This window comes from Solea senegalensis, linkage group LG11 (assembly GCF_019176455.1).
Source record: "Solea senegalensis isolate Sse05_10M linkage group LG11, IFAPA_SoseM_1, whole genome shotgun sequence".
In the NCBI taxonomy this organism is placed as follows: Eukaryota; Metazoa; Chordata; class Actinopteri; order Pleuronectiformes; family Soleidae; genus Solea; species Solea senegalensis.
The window spans coordinates 18,162,702-18,181,873 of record NC_058031.1 but is presented as its reverse complement, the minus strand read 5'-3'; the positions used below and the strand labels follow the sequence as shown (position 1 = coordinate 18,181,873).

The 19,172-nt window shown below is 38.8% G+C and overlaps 1 protein-coding gene across 1 annotated transcript; it reads left to right on the top strand.

Annotated features, from left to right (window-relative positions):
- The first annotated feature begins 8,737 nt into the window (after positions 1 to 8,737).
- Positions 8,738 to 18,602, top strand: mapk13 (mitogen-activated protein kinase 13). Its single transcript, XM_044038985.1, has 12 exons — positions 8,738 to 8,934; positions 11,603 to 11,732; positions 11,818 to 11,876; positions 12,583 to 12,688; positions 13,427 to 13,456; positions 14,396 to 14,443; positions 14,720 to 14,834; positions 15,429 to 15,500; positions 15,959 to 16,038; positions 16,900 to 16,978; positions 17,228 to 17,401; positions 17,723 to 18,602. Exons 1-12 carry the CDS (start codon positions 8,822 to 8,824, stop codon positions 17,806 to 17,808), a joined length of 1,092 nt encoding a protein of 363 aa, XP_043894920.1. The 5' UTR covers positions 8,738 to 8,821; the 3' UTR covers positions 17,809 to 18,602.
- Positions 18,603 to 19,172: the final 570 nt, after the last annotated feature.

The following is a 19,172-nucleotide window of genomic DNA, read 5'->3' as shown; positions in this document are numbered from 1 at the left end:
GGCGATGATGATGATCCTCAATTATTATTCTAAGTAAGTGAATTACATTCTGTTCATAGAGGTGTAACGTAGATACATTCAAACAGTGGTTTTCAGTTTTTATCTGAACTTAAAGGATCGCTGTTGCCCTTTGCATAACTTTATCACACTACAGATTCTCTGTCTGTCTTCTTAAACCTGCAACCACATGCTTCTCCTTCATCACACCTCCCTGGAAAGCTGTCGAATGCAGCACATTATAACTAGATTACAGTTTGTCCAGATTTCTGCAGCCACTCTCCAGAAGGGAGCTAAGTGGAGCAGACAGCCTAATACTCCGATTTAGCTTCACTTCATTGGCTACCAGGGCAGTTTAGGATTGACTGTAAAATTTTATTGATCAGCACTTGCTGCACTTTTCTCCTTAGAGTAGTCTAATAACACCCCACTCACCGATCCACTGTTGCTGCAATAAAACTACCATTTAAGCCACATTGTACACAGACAGATTTTGTGGACATGATCAACTGTCTCCTCACTCACATGGCTCTGTAACCTCTGACATAATTTGGGTCATTATTTTCACAAATGAACACACTAGACTGGTTAATGCTCATTATTATCTCTTTCTTCCTCAGCCTCACATTCAAGAATTAAGTCCTGAATACTTTATAAGAGCAGTGTTGTGCCATTATGCTGTGGGTCACAGCAGTATCAGCCTCTAAAAGGCCATTATTGCTGCACAGGCCAGAATTGCAGCAATTATCCTCTATGTTTATTATCAGAAGTGACCAGCTTTGCTCACAGATAAACAGTAGTGAAGTTGAAGTCTGTCATGTGCCGGCCCGACGAGCATCGTTTACGATGTGCATGAGATGACACATGGCACAATGACTTGCACGCCACTAAGGTTTGGTTAAGTGGCACCACAGGGACTTCCTGTACTGTCATTGTCTGGGCAGCCTCATCCGAGCTGGTAATCAGTGTTTGGATGAGCACTAGTGTGTTACCTATTGCAAGCATTGTTTGTGTGCATGTGCATGTATTACCCATCTGTTACCAAAATTTAATCTGTCACAAAATAAATGCAACATCTGCAACGCTTGGAGAGTTATTTTAACAAATGTATTTTCCTCCTCATCCTCATTAGTAGATGGTCTGTGCCGACCCGGTGTTGGGTCAGACGGAAGGGGAACCAGGTGGCCATCTGAACGAAATGGACCCATTAAGGATCACAAACTATCCATGATCTGAGTCCCGATCATTAGAGTAGATGATATGACTTTAGTGAAAGCTGTCTGCTTGGCCCAGTCAAATGTAACAGCACTAATTTATCATGCATCCTGCTAGTAGTTTAATTTAAAATCAGTATCAGCTCTTACAGTGCTGAAGATGACTCTGCACCAAATCTTTTTTTAATTCATTAAATGACTTTGTACAGTATAATGATTAAAAAAAAACTTATTTACCTGAATGTGTATGTAGATTTTGTCTCAAAAATATGGATTCCACATTGTGAACAATTGAAAATCATGGTATTCTTATTGTCTATATAAAACAAACCATTCAACAATTAACAGTTCAAGAATATGAACACTGAGGCTAATGACATGAAACAAATGAATTGGTCTCAGGAGTTGGTAAACCTAAGGTCCAGTCAACAAAACACGACTGAAGGAACAGTGCAGAGCTGCAGAGCTGCAGAGCTTTAATAGTGGTTGATTTGTCTTTGGTTCTCTGTCTGCTTTCCCTAAAAGTACAGATCCAGGGACGACGACTCCAAACAAGCCTGACCCTCATCCACGATGAATGACTTAAGACAGTCTTCCAATAATCTTAGAGTTTCCCATTACTGTGGAACTAGCATCATGAACTGGGACTGATTTTCCTTTAAAAAGACTATAATTGTGTGTTATTAGCTTAATTACATTGTCTTTGTCTAAATGTGAGGATTAAATAACAATTAAATAACAGTTAATGCAGAAAAGAGGTCATTCCAGAAGGTTCACATTTTTTTTTTAGTGTAGTTTGAAATGAGTCACTCGGAGTGATGAACACATGGATAATTAATTCCCAACTAGTTTCTTTCAGCTCAGTTGGAGCTTTTTGGCCACAATGTTTTGTTTTTCTCATCTTGTCACTCTTCTCAGTTTCAGCAGTTAACTGTTTACTGCAAAAACAAAAAGTCCTGAACAAGTGTTTACCTGACTCACGTGTGTGTGTGTGTGTGTGTGTGTGTGTGTGTGTGTGTGTGTGTGGCTGGATTCCATTCAGAGGTAATGTGTTTTGATTCAATAAATACTGCTGGTATTATCATTTCCATAAACATTATCCTGGTGTGATGGTATGAGATTATAATCAAACAAATGCATATGAAACAAAAACGAACACAAAATGCATCATAGAACACTCACATGCAGAATTATTTGCGCCTCTCTCTTCTTTGGCCAGTTAACTTCTGTGTTTTTTTTCCTCATGAGCGCCTCCATGAGGAGTCATGAAGAAAATCTCTTCAGAATGCCATTTTTATTTTATATTTTTTAATTGAAATATCAATATTTGATGCCAGCATACTGATAAATGTACATCACATGTCAGGTTGACATATTAGACTCCCCAAAGAACTATTTTTATTGACAGACCTTTTTCTGGTCGATAATGGCTCTCCATTGTGTAAAAATGTGCAGTATATACTGTGTATGAAGACATGTAAGTATGCTGAGTATTTCCTTTTACAGAGGAGTTTCATGCCTGCTTGTAGAGTCCGTTCATGTGGAAAACAACGGTTCCCCTCGCCTGTTTTTCCAGTGTGAAGAATGAATGTAGCCTACATGCCTGGCTTGTCCTCCTGTTCTAGTGGGAATGGGACCAACATAAAAATGTTAATGCCATGCTCTCAACACCTGGGACCCATGGGACAAAATATGGAAATTTCTTAGCAGAAGTCTTTGGGCACCCATTAATATCATTATCATCGCCACTACTGCTACGTTCTCATTTGCATTCCATGACAGTGTGCTACAGTTTTCAAGAATAATATAACTTCACAATACTTAGCTGCAGTAGTGATAATCTTTAGTCAGATGTCTGAAACTGCAAAAAAAAAAAAAACATCACATGTGACTCCATAGTGAAGGTTGTGTGTGTGCGTGCGTGTGTGTGTTAAGTTGCATTTGGATGCTGAGTGTATAGGTGTTCCAACCAGCCCCCCCAACCCCCCAGGAGGTCACTTTGAAATGGAATAGATTTTTCTCGAACTCAGTCAAGGCTGCAGGGAAGGTCACTTCATTAATCAAAGCTAAATGCCACTGTCTGCCCGTCTTCCTTCTTAACCAAGCAACACCCACAGATAACATCATTGATTAATACTAATAATTAATTCTCCCTCAGTACAGAACAGCAGAGAGTATCATTCAGTTCGGAACCTTTAATTACTATGTAAAGACTCATTAGGTTAATGCCACCGGCTGCTCTGATGGCACAAGGGGCAAATAGATGTCTTCCTCTAGCTGTGGCCTTTCGTGAAACAAGCTGCTTGTCCCCTCTCTCCTCGTTCTCCCGTTTCCTATGTCTCCCTCTCATTATCCATACATGCTAGCCTACCTTCTCTGCTGATTCAGTGTTGCAAAATGTCATGTCAGATTTTGCTCGAGAGGATTTTGGCAAACGGGCTGAAGCACAAATGATGGGAAGAAGGAACAGATATGCCGCATGCCTGTTTTGTAATCATGTATACATATGTGTGTGTGTGTGTGTGTGTGTGTGACTTTGTCGGGCGTCACAGAAACGCCACAAGTCACAGTATCTGCATCATAAGCAAGAACAGAGGACATGCCATGTTATTTCACCATCCACCAATCCATATTGTATGCTGACACCATGTGCCCTCTCGCTCGGGGCTTTTGGTTTTAAAATAATAGTGTGTGACATGTTCACATAAATAAAAGTGTCATCTACTGTTTCATTCAGTCTCTTTACTTCTGTTGTCAGCTTATTAAAAGCAGAGTAATGATCCAGCTTATGAATACTTTTTAAATATGCAGTTTAGGGCCTGGAACATCTTTCCTGGGAATAATCCTCCCACGCACAGGATGTGATGCATTTTTCATATCCAAGTCATTATAAATAAAACAAACTTGGTCATTAGCATTGTCAGTGATAGTCACAGATCCAGGAAGAATCTTTTTGTTTTATCTATCAAGATGTTTTAGAAACGTATCTATGCACACAAACCTGCAAAGATCCCTGATCTGGTGGAACAGTGAATGCACCATTCAGGTTCTCCATTCAGCTCAGCTTGGATGTTAGCTCCATCTTGTGGGCTATATTTATTATTGTCCGTTTTTAAAAAAAATGGTGCTCCTGCATCTCAGCTACAAAGCTACAGTCTTTTCACATTTCCACATGTGTTACTTGTCACACAGCCGAACTGAGCTTGAGTTTGTGTGTGTGTGTGTGTGTGTGTGTGTGTGTGTATGTGTGTGTGTTAAACTGACTCTGTCAATCTGCAAAAAGTTTCAAAACAGGCTTGTGCTCAGAGCATGTGGTGAGTTTAGCTGGCTCTAAGGCTGTGATGATGATATTTATGAAAGTAGGATCGTCATTTGTGTTGAGTTCAACCAGCGCGTGAGGTAAATAAAAACACATTATTTAGGGATTCACTACAGTTTTAAGAGGATATTGTTTAACTGCAATCACCTTGTAAAAGACCTTTCTAAACAGTTTGAACTAGTAATTAATACTTAATGTTTCATTTTGCAAATTAATCCTGACCATACTTGTGATGAATGTCATTTAATTTACCCAGAGTGACATCAGCCAACTCAAGTAATTGATTCTTGACTTTATGGACATTTTGTCCCAGTATATGAAAAGTAATTACGTAAAGTATTATAAACTCCACAGGAGAGAGGGACACTGCCAAATGTACATAAAACCTTCTAGGTTTTGGTCAAGGTGAAGAAGAAATGTATTCAACTCATTTGGTTTTTTGTGTAATGAGACTATAAAATGATATCAGTGCCAGATGCTCCAGCCATTAGTGAGATATTTATTTAAAGGTTACCTTACAGAATAAATTCCATTGTTAACAACATGCATGAGGACAGTTTAATTGGACTTGATGTAACAATTCCTGAAGAACTCAGCAGTGATTGCCTTCGGTGGTTTTGGAGGTATTTCGACACAAAAAATGCTATGCTGTATGGAGACCGCTTTTTGTGGATGAGGTCTTTCTTTTGGGCGCTCCAGTTTCGTATGTTCTGTTCTGTATATGTTCAATTAGTAAGTCTCACTAAAGCAACAATACACACAAATGATGTTTCCACACAGACAGCTGTTTCCTTTTGTAGACAAAATCAAAGTTGTGCCAGATCTGCAGACTCAAACTCAGCTCCCTGCCCACTATCGATCCGTCAGTTCATAGCGTTGCAAATATGAATCTATAATAGCTGTGGCATAAACAAACAGACCTATTTTAGGGGTACAAAAAAAGAGAGATCCTACTCCATTGTCGAGAAGTGTGTACAATTTCAATACGGTGTTCTGTCACTACAGCTGTAGCTTAAAAAGCTTACAGGGCCCTTATGTGCAGTTTGACGGACAAATGCTGGAAAAATAGGCACTAGGTTATAACTATCACTAAAATAATTTTACGACTCAAGATTATCGTGCGACCTGTCCAGGGTGTACCCCATGTCTTGCCCTATGTCAGCTGTGATTGGTACCAGAGATCCCTGTGACCCTCATGTGGAGGATTAGGCAGTAGAAGATCATCGTGGTGGTGGCAATTTATTTTACTTTTATAAAAAAAATGTATCTTTGACACAACCAGCAAAGTAAATACAGTACACCGTTCAAATCACAAAATGCAGCATTAATGTGTGCATGCAAGTCTGCGATTACACCCCCACTGTGTTATTGGATTAGGCTGGTCCAAATTAATGAGAGGGCTGTTTTTTGTTTAATACCAGACTGAAGTCAGTTGGAACGCAGCCAATTTGGATAGAAAAAAAACCTTTAATGAGTAAAAAGGAAAATGCAGAGAGTGTATATATGCAGGGTGTGCAGTAATAAAATCACGCTGATGTAAAACAGGACAAACCAGAGACAGAAATTTACCAGAACAGCTGAAAAATTTGCTAAACTGATTTACATGGTTTCTATATGGCCCTGGTCTAAATCTAGGCCCATATGCATATGTATGTGCATATCTATCCATCCATCTATCCGGCTCAAACCAGGTCTTCTTGCTACAAAGGCACCCCAATCGTGTGGCCTGCTGAATGCGTACCTGGTTTGAGGGAGAAAGATCACCTTCATGGTAGTTCTTTAAGAAAACTTTCTTTAATGAAAGCCCTCTTTTTTTCTGGGGCTTTCAAGTATATTTCAAGAAATCACCCTTGCTCAATTTCCAGTCAGCAATGAAGACTGAGACCTGATCAGAGTGAGAGGATAGAGTCCTCCATGTCACACAAAGGATATCTTCTTCTTTCTTGAGACTCGAGTCTAATCACGTGAGTAAACAGAGACTGGTTTAGACTACATCGTGAAACTCCAGCGAGTGGGCGGAATCTTTTCTCTTCAAAACAGATGAAAGGATGACAAGTGATTTTTGAAAGTCAGCAAGTTCAGCAGTTGGCCAAGTAACAGCTGAGTCACTGGTATTGATCCACACAGCCATTTTGATTCTCACAGATACAGTATGTAACAGTCATTTTTGTTCCATACAGCAGTGAAGATCTTACTTACCTTATCCTTTTCAACTTTAATTGCTGCCACTATCACCGTCTCAACTCCCAAACAGACACTGCACATGTACAACCCTGGGAATAGAGTTAAATTCACTCATTTATTATTCACTGTTTAATCATTTATTCAAACTAGAATTCGACTTCCACCATTTGTCTTTAGTTTACATTCTCCAAAGGAATGAAGAACTTTTAATAATGCCTTTGCAGACTCACATTTAAATACGCGTTTGATTTTTAATTCCATAGTCATAGTAAAGCACATATTACTACAGAAGTGCTCACATTTCTATAACACTTTTCCTCGCTGTCACTGTGACAGGAGGTCAGTGTTTTTATCAGAACCACACTGTTTTCTGTCTATGCAGGGTTTATTAAGTGGAATGTTCATTCAAATGTAAAAACTGCACCATATATAAGAAATATTTCTTAGTGTACATGTTTTTCATCCGTCCATGTCTTCCTGTTGACTCTCATGATTCATGAACTCTTGGCAGTCTACAGAAATTATTCATGAGAGGTAACACGTACTTTGTGTGGGTGAGAGCAAATCAAGTCACTGACATGTGTGAGCAGGCAAGTCTCGACTTTCACGCCAGGATTTCATGGTTTGAATAGTGTTGCAACATTTTAGTTGGAATGGAATTCTACAGGACAACGTTTTACTGCAAATACGGTCACAAGAGGCGACATGTTAAGTGTTCGTCCAGAAAATTTAGCATTTTATCTGCTGTAATAGATTGAACGTGAATGTTCAGTACTGTTGTGCTGTGTAAAATACACCAGAGGACAATACCGGAAAATGGGTTATTTCCCTTTCAAAATAAAGTTGTGTTTGATTATTTAAGACAGGCCCAGAAACAAGTCATGAAACGAGAAAAGTCTTTACAAAGCTGTTGTGTTTGCTGTTGTGTTTGTTCTTTATTTAGAAAAAAAAAAAGATCTTAATCATAAATGATGGCACGTCAAGTCAATTTTATTTTCATAGGGCCAAAACATATGATGAGTTATCTGAGAGCTCTTGTCATATAAAAAAGCTCTAGACCAGAGGTCTCAAACTCGTGGCCTTACACATTTATGAATGAATGAAAACTGGCCATCAACAATATTTTAAAAATTATAATACAATAATACATATAGGTTACATTTATTACATTAGTACATGTTACCGTCAACATTTAATTACATACAAGCTTGTCTAATGTTTTATTTACAATGTCTACATGTTATTATTGACTAAATGTTTTCATTATATTCTATTTCTGTCTGTTTTGTTATTTATAGATTTATTTTTGCATCATCATCATGTTTTTTTTATTGAACTATATATCAAAACGTAAAGACTTATATTTGTGCACTGAAATCATCCTGCGTATTTTCAATTTGTAATATCATAATGGATCCTCAATATATAATTTTAATATGAAATCACTGAACAGTGAACTGTTTTTTACTTGACTGGCCACCTATTGACCAGACTAGAAGTTCACTGGCTCCCAGGTTATTTTGAGTTTGAGGCCCCTGGTGTATCCACTAGATCATCTTCTTTACACTCAACTGAAAAATGACCCACAACCAGGCTGTGGAGGAGAGGAAACCTGCTATGACCAGCTGGGTTGAGTGGGAAGACAGACACAACATGAGCAATATAAATATGTAATAAGAAGGAGAGGAAAAAGACATTCTGAGAGGAAGGAAACAAGAAAGCATAAAATTACAGGAGAAAGAGGACGTCAAGCTTGTAATCTCCATGAGTGGAACATGACTATGGACAGATCTAGAGGGACTGGAATTAAAAGGGCATCTTATAGGACACTGCATCACTTACTCCACTAGAAAGGCACCCCTTTAGAATGATAAATTTTTTAGTAGCATACTACAGCTTCAATCCGTAGACCTCATGTGAATAGGTCTAACGAGCTTTATTTTGAAAAGTGAAAACGGAAGTGAATCGTGCGGCGCACTGTGTCGTACTTGCGCTGTGTGTGATTTTTTTTTTTGCTCTATGGTTTTGCTTTACCTTGTGAAGAAGTGCCAGGCATACAGGAGGAGGGAGGAGAAGTTTACTCTAGCTTCACCTTCTCCTCTTCATCATGGAGGCCCGGCCACATTTCTCTCGGGAGGAAATCAACAGCACGGTGTGGGAGGTACCGGAGAAATACACACGGCTTAAACAGATCGGAACCGGGGCGTACGGTTCGGTGTGGTGAGTGGTCTGCAATTTCCTGTACGTTCTGTGTGCGTGCGTGTGTGTGTGTGTGTGTGTGTGATATACCAGTGCTGGGCCCGAAATATAACGCTGCATCACAAACACTGTAAACTCGAACTCTTACGTCACCGCTGTGACTTATGTAGACATGTTATTACACCTGACATGTTGACACGTTGTTATTATTAATACCTCCGGCTCTCTGCCATATGTATGAAGTCTGTACAATAACAGAGGAGATGTGGAGCCTGTGTCAGAGTCAAAGATGGCCTCTTTGCACTTTAATCCGCATATACAGTCATATATAAAGTACATAGAAACTATTAATGGGTACTACCATGCACATAGATTTTTGAAATGATATTACATCAAATGTAATTTTACTGACTATGGGGCTTTTGAATGCCGTGTATTTTAATCAATAAAAACATGACATTCAAAAGGAACATTGTAAGGGATTGGTGATCTGTTTGAACTTGCACCCATCATTGTGTGAACACCAGAGCTCAAAACATCTGACAAAATGATCTAATAATTGTGATTTTTCAGACAAATGTCAGTAAATTTTGAGCTACAAATTAGTATTCACTGTGTAATTGATTTAAAACAAATGGTGGAGCATTCCCTCATAACACCAATAGAACAGGATTACTCCGTATTTTACTACAAGGTGTAAACATAAATATGATATGAATTGTTTTCAACATTGCATGAGTAACATTTCCACTGAACATAGAGCAATCAAAATTGGGAGAATGGGATAGCAGGCTTTGTGATTGCATTGTGTCAAATTACATTTATGATTGTCTAGCTTTAGAAGATGTCTCATAATCTTCTAATGTTACATTTGTTTTTTGTTTTTGTGCTGAATCTGAATCTATATATTTGAATTAATTTTCTAGTCTTCACTGGATAAAAGCAAAATCTGTGGTGTGGGACTTTAAGTTGGTCCAAGTGTTTACAGTTGACATGCAGTCAGGTTTCATACAAGGACTGTGATTCTGTATCATGAGTACATGTACAACCCCAGGGGGAATCCCACTATCTCTGTAAAGTCATTTTCTTTTATTAATCACAAAAGCTTTTTTTCTATTTGTTAAAGCCTTCAGTATTCTGTCAATTAATATTGGAGAGTTATAAATGACCCTTATCATTTGAATTGTGTATGGTCTGAAACCACAATGTACTTAAAAGCATGTGACACGCGGCTTAATATGTTTATAATGGTGGGACGTAAAGTGCTTTTCACACCATTAATCCTGGTTAGTGACAAATAGTCAATACTTTCATAGCATTACTCTGGTAGATCACATGTCCTTTACTCAACTTTAACCTGAATCAAACTACATTTTTCTACTCATGTTTATGCTATGAACTACATACTGACTATTGCATGTGGAAACTGTTTATAATATGTAATTATCCATAATACTGTAGCATCACAACTGGTATAATTTTGTAATTCTGTTGTAAATATGCTGAATGGGATTATTTGAATTTCCATGTTTGTAGTTTTATTCACAAAAACAATTCAGTCAGTTTTGGCATCTGGTGACACTATATGTTTAATCTGAGTTGATAGACCATAATTCTCATGGTTGTTTTCACATTGGTTTATACAGTGGATACCTGTGGGGACTGAACAATGTTAATTGTGAGAACTTTAGTTAAAAAGGTAAAGAAGGTTTAGTGAAAAATGCTCTCATCTATCATCATCTACTTTGGTGCTCCTGGGGTCAGAACCACAGATAGCGGCCTGCTGTTGATGGTCTCCAGGGTTAAGGATTATAGTGTGGGAGGTAAAACTTAAAATGTCTGACCTTTAAGAGAGGCACAATCTAGAGAATTGGGATCATGCCTCCACCATTATCTGTAATCTTTCTAAAGTGCACATCTCACAAAACCCATCTTGTAAGAAATTGCAAACACAGGAGTAGAAGGAAATAATCATAACTGAATAATATTCAGCAGTTTAATTCCCACTGCTTGTTTGAGCTTATTTGTGTTTATATTTGACATTGATTTTGATTGTTTTATGTGATTTTGACTGTAATATCCTGCATAAATGCGTCAGTGTTGTCAACAGCACAGAGCATGAATGATGTGTGTAATGTGTGTTGGTGGATGTGGCTCCAAATAGCCTAACAAGCCTTTCCACCTACGGTTTGGTGCCCTGCAGATCACTGCATACATGCACATCATCAGTTGCCAAACATTTGCATGTTGATGCCCAATAAACACCACACACACACACACATGCATGTTAGACATTCATGACTTGAGGGGACATTGCATTGACTTACATTCATTTCCTGGAGACTTACTTGTAATGTAGTCATTTACGTTGTGGGGACTTGATTGTTGTCCCCACAAAGAAGACAAGTCCCCATAATGTGACTGTGTAAACAGTTTTAGGTCCCCACAACATTAGTAATACCCGCACACACACACTCACTGAGAGAGTGACATACAGTAACTGTCCCTCTAACTGCGAACATTTTTTGTGATGCACATGATTTGATGTAGACCTTCTCAGAAAGAGTGAAACCTCAACAGGCCGCCTTCTGTCAGTTGTCTACTTGTGTGACTTCAAAAGAGTGGAATCATAGTGAAACTAGATGCAGCATATGCAGAAAGTGACTTGCTATTCCCTTACTCACCACAGCTCAGCAATAAATGAGAAAACTACAGAGAAAGTGGCCCTCAAGAAGCTCCACAGGCCCTTCCAGTCAGAGATCTTTGCGAAGAGGGCCTACAGAGAGCTACGGCTTCTCAAACACATGAAGCACGAAAATGTGAGTAGATTGAAATTTGTTTTCAGCAGTTTCTTCTGGCTCCCATGTCTCTGTATTACTCACCTCTCTCTTTCATTCCACATAGGTGATAGGACTTCTTGATGTGTTTACAAGTGCCTCAGGCTTTGATGACTTCCAAGACTTGTAAGTATTTTTCATCATATTAGCAAACCCCTCAGGCAGAGACAGACAACGCCTTTTTTTGATGAACTGCAGACCAGGGTTTAACCAACAGTATTACTTACAGGACTGGGAATTAGGATTGTTTGGCCACTGTCATTTTGAAACAAGAACTGACCATAACATAAGGTGGTAGCTCTCTATTGTCTAAAGTATCAGTGTGTATCATTGAGAGAAGATGTACATACGTTTTAGCATCAGAATTTTCCTAAACAGGAACCAAGCGGCCCAACAGCCTAAAGCTGAAATAATAAATAACAGCCCCAGGGGTGTCCACACACTTTGGGCCACATAGTGTTTGCTTTTGTAGACTCAGCTGCTGAATAGTGACACACTGTGGGGTTTTGCTTGGTTTGTTATAATGTCATTATACTAGTCTGAAACTGTGTTTCAGTGAAGCAAACATTACTGAAGGTGCTGCAGTCTTTGGATGATTTTGATGAGCTTGATGTGTGTCCAACACTACTTTATGTTTGCATTTATTGTGAAATAATGACTTGGTGAAACATTGAAAATGTTTTGGTTACAATAGATTAAGAGCAGTGGAGAAAGAGGGTTACATAAACAAACAGAAAGTATAAAAATACATGGAGTGCAGCATTTACTGGGTGAATCAATCTCAAATATTGGGTTTGGCAGCCTTCTCAGTATCTCCTCTTTTTTTTCGCAGCTACCTGGTGATGCCTTACATGTTTACTGACCTGTCAAAGGTGCGAGGTCACCTCTCAGAGGACAAAGTTCGGTTTCTCGTCTACCAGATGCTCTGTGGACTCAGGGTGAGCCAGGGGTGCCTGTTGAGAAAGCTATCATTTTATCACATTTAAAGTCAAAATAAAGGTCCAATTTGTAACATTCAGAAGGGGTCAGTGGCAGCAATTACACATACTGCCCAAAGTATGTTTGTATAAGTGTATAATCCCTTTAAAATAAAAAAATCTTTGATTTAGAATAAGCCTTTTATATGTACTGTACTTCAGGCAAAGATCTTGCTTTATGGAGGCCACCCATTTTTGGCTGCCACATTTCTACTGCAGCTTGAATGGATAATCCAGCCAGAGTTTGCATTTCACATTTTGAAGTGGAAGCTTACTGCACAAACAAAGAAGAAGGGCAGACATTCTGGTATGTGAAGGCCATCGTGGTTCCCCGATGCCCTCACTCCTCCCTTTCCCAAGTGCAGATTTCTGCCAGTCGTAGATGTTACAAAAAGTGCCTTCAAAAATGTTATTGACATAGCACATGTATGTAATGTAGCATGCAGTCTACGTTTCAACCTGTTGGAAAAAAAAGTACAGTACAGAAAATAAGACAGGAAAGCTGTATAGATCAGTTCTGAAGTTATATTTTTTTCTATTTGTCATTAGCCATAAAATATTTAAATATCCCTCTATTCAAAATTTATATGTATATCTACATATTACAGTGTCGAGTGGAATTTACTTGTGAGCTCATAGGTTATAGATTATAGGTATATTAATGTTAATAATACAACAAATGTCTCCTGTCCTTCACAGTACATTCACAAGGCTGGGATCATCCACAGGGTAAGTCAACTAGTGAAATTGGCGCAGCTTTCAGACATGCACTTCCAGCTGCACCACGAAAGGACATGTGAATGTTGATGCAATTCATCATAGCTTGAGTCTGATTTAACTCTGCCCCAACAGGTAGGATGAGTTGATTCACCTCTGACGTCTCACGGCATGTCAAGAGTTGTTAGGCCACACCCTTCAGCACAGTCAACCAACTCCTGTGGGTGTGTGTGGAATAGTAAAAGTAGAATTAAACCTATAGAGCGCAAACATCAAAAGCAGTAGATGCTGGCTTGTTATTTACAACGTGTTCAGTCACATCATTAATGCAGATTTACATTGGCAAACAGAACACAAATAAATATCCCAGCCTTCCAAGACAAACAGTGTAATTCTGTAATTCTGTGTTGGATAAAATCTGTGGTAATGCATATAAAATGAAATATAGATATGTGGTGGACGCAAAGAAAGTAGTCGTTTTAAAAGAACTTCTCTATGTACGTTCTTGCTATTTAAATCGGAACAAATATAATTTGTTTACTTTTAATTTGGCTGCCCGTGTTTGGTGATAGTTACCTGTGGATTTGTCAGAGATGGAAGTGTTTGTTTATTGTTTGAACCGTAGAAAATACGGCCATTTCTTCTGACTCAGAACACTGTTTAAGTGTTACTCTGCTAATACAGTAGTAATCCTTGGATCAGTGAAGGAGTTACCAAACAATCACTAACAGACCAGCACTTAGAAACATTATGTCACAGTGTTTCATGAATGACTCTGCATAATTGCCACAGTGAGACTAAGACAGAGCCATGTTCGGCTGCATGAACTACAAGCACTAAAGCTCTTTCTTCCCTGTCACAGTTTTCATACTGCACAGTTCAAACACCATGTTTTCCTGTTAATGGCCATGTGCACTAAGTAACCGTCAAACTGCTCGTTTTCTTTTACAGGATCTTAAGCCTGGAAACTTGGCAGTAAACCAAGATTGTGAACTAAAGGTGTGTTTGTCTCAGGGTGACACTAAAATAAAGTTTGATGACATTTAAATGGCAGGGCTGCTGCCATTTAAATAAACAGATTTAGCCAAATAATGTGATACAGAATATGTGTAAGATTAACAACATACACAAAGAGATTATGGTTTGTGCATTTTGTGCATGTGTCTTTTCAAAATTGATGACTCTAATATTAGTTTAACACCCAGTAAATAATGTAAACAAAAGGCTGTGTGCTCATGTTCCTTGTTGTGATCAGTTTCTTCGCCTCTAATGCAGATCCTGGACTTTGGTCTGGCTCGTGGTGCTGATGCTGAGATGACAGGCTACGTGGTGACCCGTTGGTATCGGGCACCTGAGGTCATTCTGAACTGGATGCACTACACCCAGACTGGCAAGCTGTTACACATTCTCACCTGTGACGGCCTTGCTGTCGTCTTATTGTTTAGTTGGCCTGTCTGTGCTCTGTTTTTTGTCATTTGTTGTGTGGAGATTTTTTTCCTAACTTTGGATTGTGTGGTACTTTAAAGGATCATCAGGTTTTCTGTTAGTTGCCTGGGTGTCATTCTGACAATAAATCTTTTTTTCGTGTTGGCGCATATGACAGTGGCCTGATAGTGCTGAGACCTGTCGCTGCAATTGACTTAGTCAATGTGACTTGTGGCCACAGATTTATGTTTATTCAGCAGATGCTGTAGGAGGTTTTCATTTCGTAAACAACATCTACAGGATGGAATGTGGCAGAGAGAGAAAGCAACTCTGACATGTGTACATCTTTCATAGGATTATATTACTCACTGAGTTCCCCAATATAAACAGTACAGTAGATTCTGCTCTCTGTTGAGAATAGGAACTTTGCTCTAATATTAAATGTCACCTTCCTTATTTCTGCTCCACTGAGCTGAACTTGAAACCCTCTTGTGTTGCTGGGATGTGTTTTAGCTTGGATTCTCAATAATGTTCTGTTTTGCTTTGCTGTTTATTCCAGTGGACATCTGGTCTGTGGGCTGTATCATGGCAGAGATGATCAATGGAAAAACCCTTTTTAAAGGAAAAGACTGTATCCTTCCATGTGTCTCATCCGTTGACTGGACATTTAACTTCAAGTATTCTGTAAAGTTTCAGTGTACAGAGAGATTTAATATCGCTCCAACAAATCATTGTGATAATAAATGAGATTGGTAGCCACTTGATTCAACGGTGACAGTTTCTGATGTGCTCCATAAATCATGAAAATGGAGCATAAAAGGAAGTTACAGTGAAGCTAAAGCAACATGTTTCCTCAGGCATCATCCATTGCTGCTTTTACTGCACTATTACTTTATTTTTCACGTTTTATGTTTGTCTTTTATGTTCTTTTTTGCACCCTAAGCACTTGATACTAATTTATAGCACAGCGAGTAAATGAAGCTGTCACTGTCTCATCAAATGGCTGTAATTTTCTTTGATTACGTTTTGCGAACTTGAGGCACCAGAATAAACTGGCTAAATCCTTGACTGTAAACTGTTTACAACCAGACATGGACCAGCTGACACAGATCATGAAAGTGACTGGAGTGCCTGGGGCAGAATTTATACAGAAGCTGGACAGTCCAGAGGTAGGACAAATCACTCTGTGTACTATATGTCATGAATACGTATACTGTATGTCATAAATCCCTGACCTGAGTGATATTTACCAAATTGATTAATGCTAATAACTTGAGAGAGTGTTATAAAGCCTGTCTGTAGAGGAAATTGAATGACATCACCCTAAATGATTTCCCATGAAATCTCATTTTAATAACGCTGAAGTCTCAGTAGCAGCCCTCAGAGGTTGCAGTATAAATGACATACTGCAATAAAAACATGCTGAAGACTTTGCCAGTCAGCCTGTCCAGGGTGTACCCTGCCTTTCACGCTAAGTTCAACTGGGATTGGCACCAGCAGCCTGCCCGACCCTCAAGCAGTGGACGATGAATGAATGAATGACTTTGCCAGTGGTGGGAGTAAAAACAATGTGTCCTGAGGGTGGCACTAGAGGAAAAGCCAGGGCAGGACAGTGTGGCCAGTAAATTCAACTTAAAGACATGTAAAATAATGATAGAAATATGAATTCTGTCTGACAGGTACAACCATTAATAATCTATTAAACATGTCTTTACTAGTCACTCTGGGCACCAAGCTCTCAAACTCTCTGTTCATTTTATGGCAGACTCATGAGTCATCTGTGTGACGCGCTGTTGAAAGAGCTTCAGCAGATATTTTTATCTCTGCATGGAAGGTGTTTTGTTCTTCATGTTGTGTCTGACTGAGCATTTTCATCAGCCTTGCGGTTTATAATGAACTAGAAAGACATTGAAAATAACATTCTTTTAATGCCAGTTTAGAGATTAGACACAAATTGGTTTAGTATGCTCCTGCAAGACTGACTCCATGTAAGCTGCTGTTTTGTTTCTTCTTCTTTTTCGATGAATCAGGCCAAAAGTTATGTAAAGGCTCTTCCACGGTATCCCAGAAAAGACTTCTCAACACTGTTCACCAGAGCCAGTGCAACGGGTAAGTTAACAGTGACTGACATGTCTTGACAAGTTGACACATCCACAGATGTTTGTATTTACCTTTTACCAAACAGAGCCAGAATTCTAGATTTTTGAGAATTCACTTGAGTAAGAGTAATCATCTGCTTGATTTGTGTACTCAGTCTATTTAGAGCCTCAGTGTTTCAGAGTGATGCAGCACAGTTATGACTTGCCTCCCATGATTTTTTTTATGTCTGCATTATTCCATACCACTGACCATTCGCAGGTATCGACCTGCTGGAGAAGATGCTGGTTCTCGACGGAGACGAGAGGCCCACGGCGGAATTGGCCCTGGAGCACCCGTACTTCGACAGCCTTAGAGACCCAGATGACTTTCCTGAGCCTGCACCATATGATGACAGCCATGACAACGCCACGTTGTCTCTCGAGGAGTGGAAGAGTTAGTGAAAAATTATAATTAAACATTAATTAGATATGGCAGTTTCTATGGCATTTTATGAGAACGATATAAAGAGAAGTAACAGATTTGGAAACAGTAGAGAACATCTTATTCTTCAAATGGTCAAAGTGGACATTTTCTTTATAGTGTGTTGAATTATTAACAACACCAACACTTAAATGCAGGACTTCTGTCAATGCACTTATCAATAATTAATATTAAAATGCCATACACGATGTATAGTCAGTATATTTTTATCTAAGTGATTATAGACATGCAGAACATGAAGAGCACAAATGTTTTTATTCTTTCTGCCCTCAGGGTTATGTTTCAGAGAGGTGAAGAGCTTTGTGCCGTTCCCACGGCGAGACTCCAAAAGGAAAAACACCCTGACGATGTCTCCGTGACCTGATGAATATCCAAACAACACAGAATACAGCCACTGGTGCCCTTGTATATTCTAACTATTGATTTACTTTATTTCTCTTGGCCTGGATATGGTTAGATTTATGAACGAGAGTGATAATTTACCATGGGTTTTTTTTGTAATGTGCAATTATTTCCTTATTGTATATTGCGCTTTGTGTCACACATTCTTTATCGGTGAGTGTTCTTTATTGTGACCAAATGTCACAGAGTTTACTGTAATATTTACTGTAATATTGTTTACAAATGAAAACAATAAGACTTATAGCCAACATGAACATATCCTTGCCAGCTGGTACAGAGAGGCTGTTATGTGTTAAGTAAAAATGCAAAGTCATCATTTATTGCTGTTTAAATTATTCCCAGACACTGGGTTGTGGGAGATATTTTTTTGGGTGGCCATAAAATTTGCTGACTTTCTTTCCAGAATTTAAGCTCATTCATTTTCCCCCACAGTCACAGGATTCACTGGAAACAATTACAGCTGAAGTTAACTACTGTCCAAGGTGCAACATACTACGCAAAGGTGGGCTTTTCACAAAACACATAAATAAACGTGATATGCATTTTGTACACTAGATTACGATGCAATAATTAAACTCATACAAACCAGGCCCACCTTTTACAATAGAAAGATGTAAATACAATATATATGTACGATGTTGTTGTAAACAATCAGATTCTCCATTAATCCCCTCCCTAAATGCATTTATCTGGTCTTATTTTTATTGAACGTGTGGATGGAATTGTGAAATAAATAACATTCATTCATTCATTTTCTGGAGCATAAACTGTATCTGTGCATACATATATATATATATATATCCCCTGAAAATATGCACACATTTGTTTTGCAGTCTTGATGGTGTATCATCTTAAAAAAGTGGGTCCTTTTTTAAGATGGTTGAAATAATTGTGTCATCCATTTTAAAAGGAATCCTGCACAGGATATCTTACGGAGTCTGGTCTAAATCATTCAGAAAACTGCTGTTGTGATTTCTCTGAACGGGTGAACACGTGAGTTTTAATGAGTAGAATAAACATGAGCATGTTTGCTCACATGTGCTGTGACAGTCACGACAGGTGTCAGGTTTTCAAAGCACCAGACAAACGCAGTGAGTTCATAGTGTTGTGCTGAAACTAAATAGTTGTGCTGAATCTACACATTTAAAAAGAATGACACTGTTCTTATTTAGCTCGATAGAACCAACTTGCGCGCGAAAATGATGGCGTTATGACGTCAAGAGGGCAGGTTTAACACGTATCAATCTGCTGTTGTCAAGGTAGCCCAGATGCGACCGTGAAAGCGGAAAAGGGGGTATTTTGTCATCAAAATAAAACCACG

What these genes read in the sequence shown, in the direction of transcription:
- mapk13 (XM_044038985.1), top strand. Translation starts at nt 8,822, where the DNA reads ATGGAGGCCCGGCCACATTTCTCTCGGGAGGAAATCAACAGCACGGTG. An exon ending in GATGCACTACACCCAGACTG is followed by an intron (nt 14,835 to 15,428) that starts GCAAGCTGTTAC and finishes TGTTTATTCCAG; the next exon opens with TGGACATCTGGTCTGTGGGC. An exon ending in CCTTTTTAAAGGAAAAGACT is followed by an intron (nt 15,501 to 15,958) that starts GTATCCTTCCAT and finishes GTTTACAACCAG; the next exon opens with ACATGGACCAGCTGACACAG.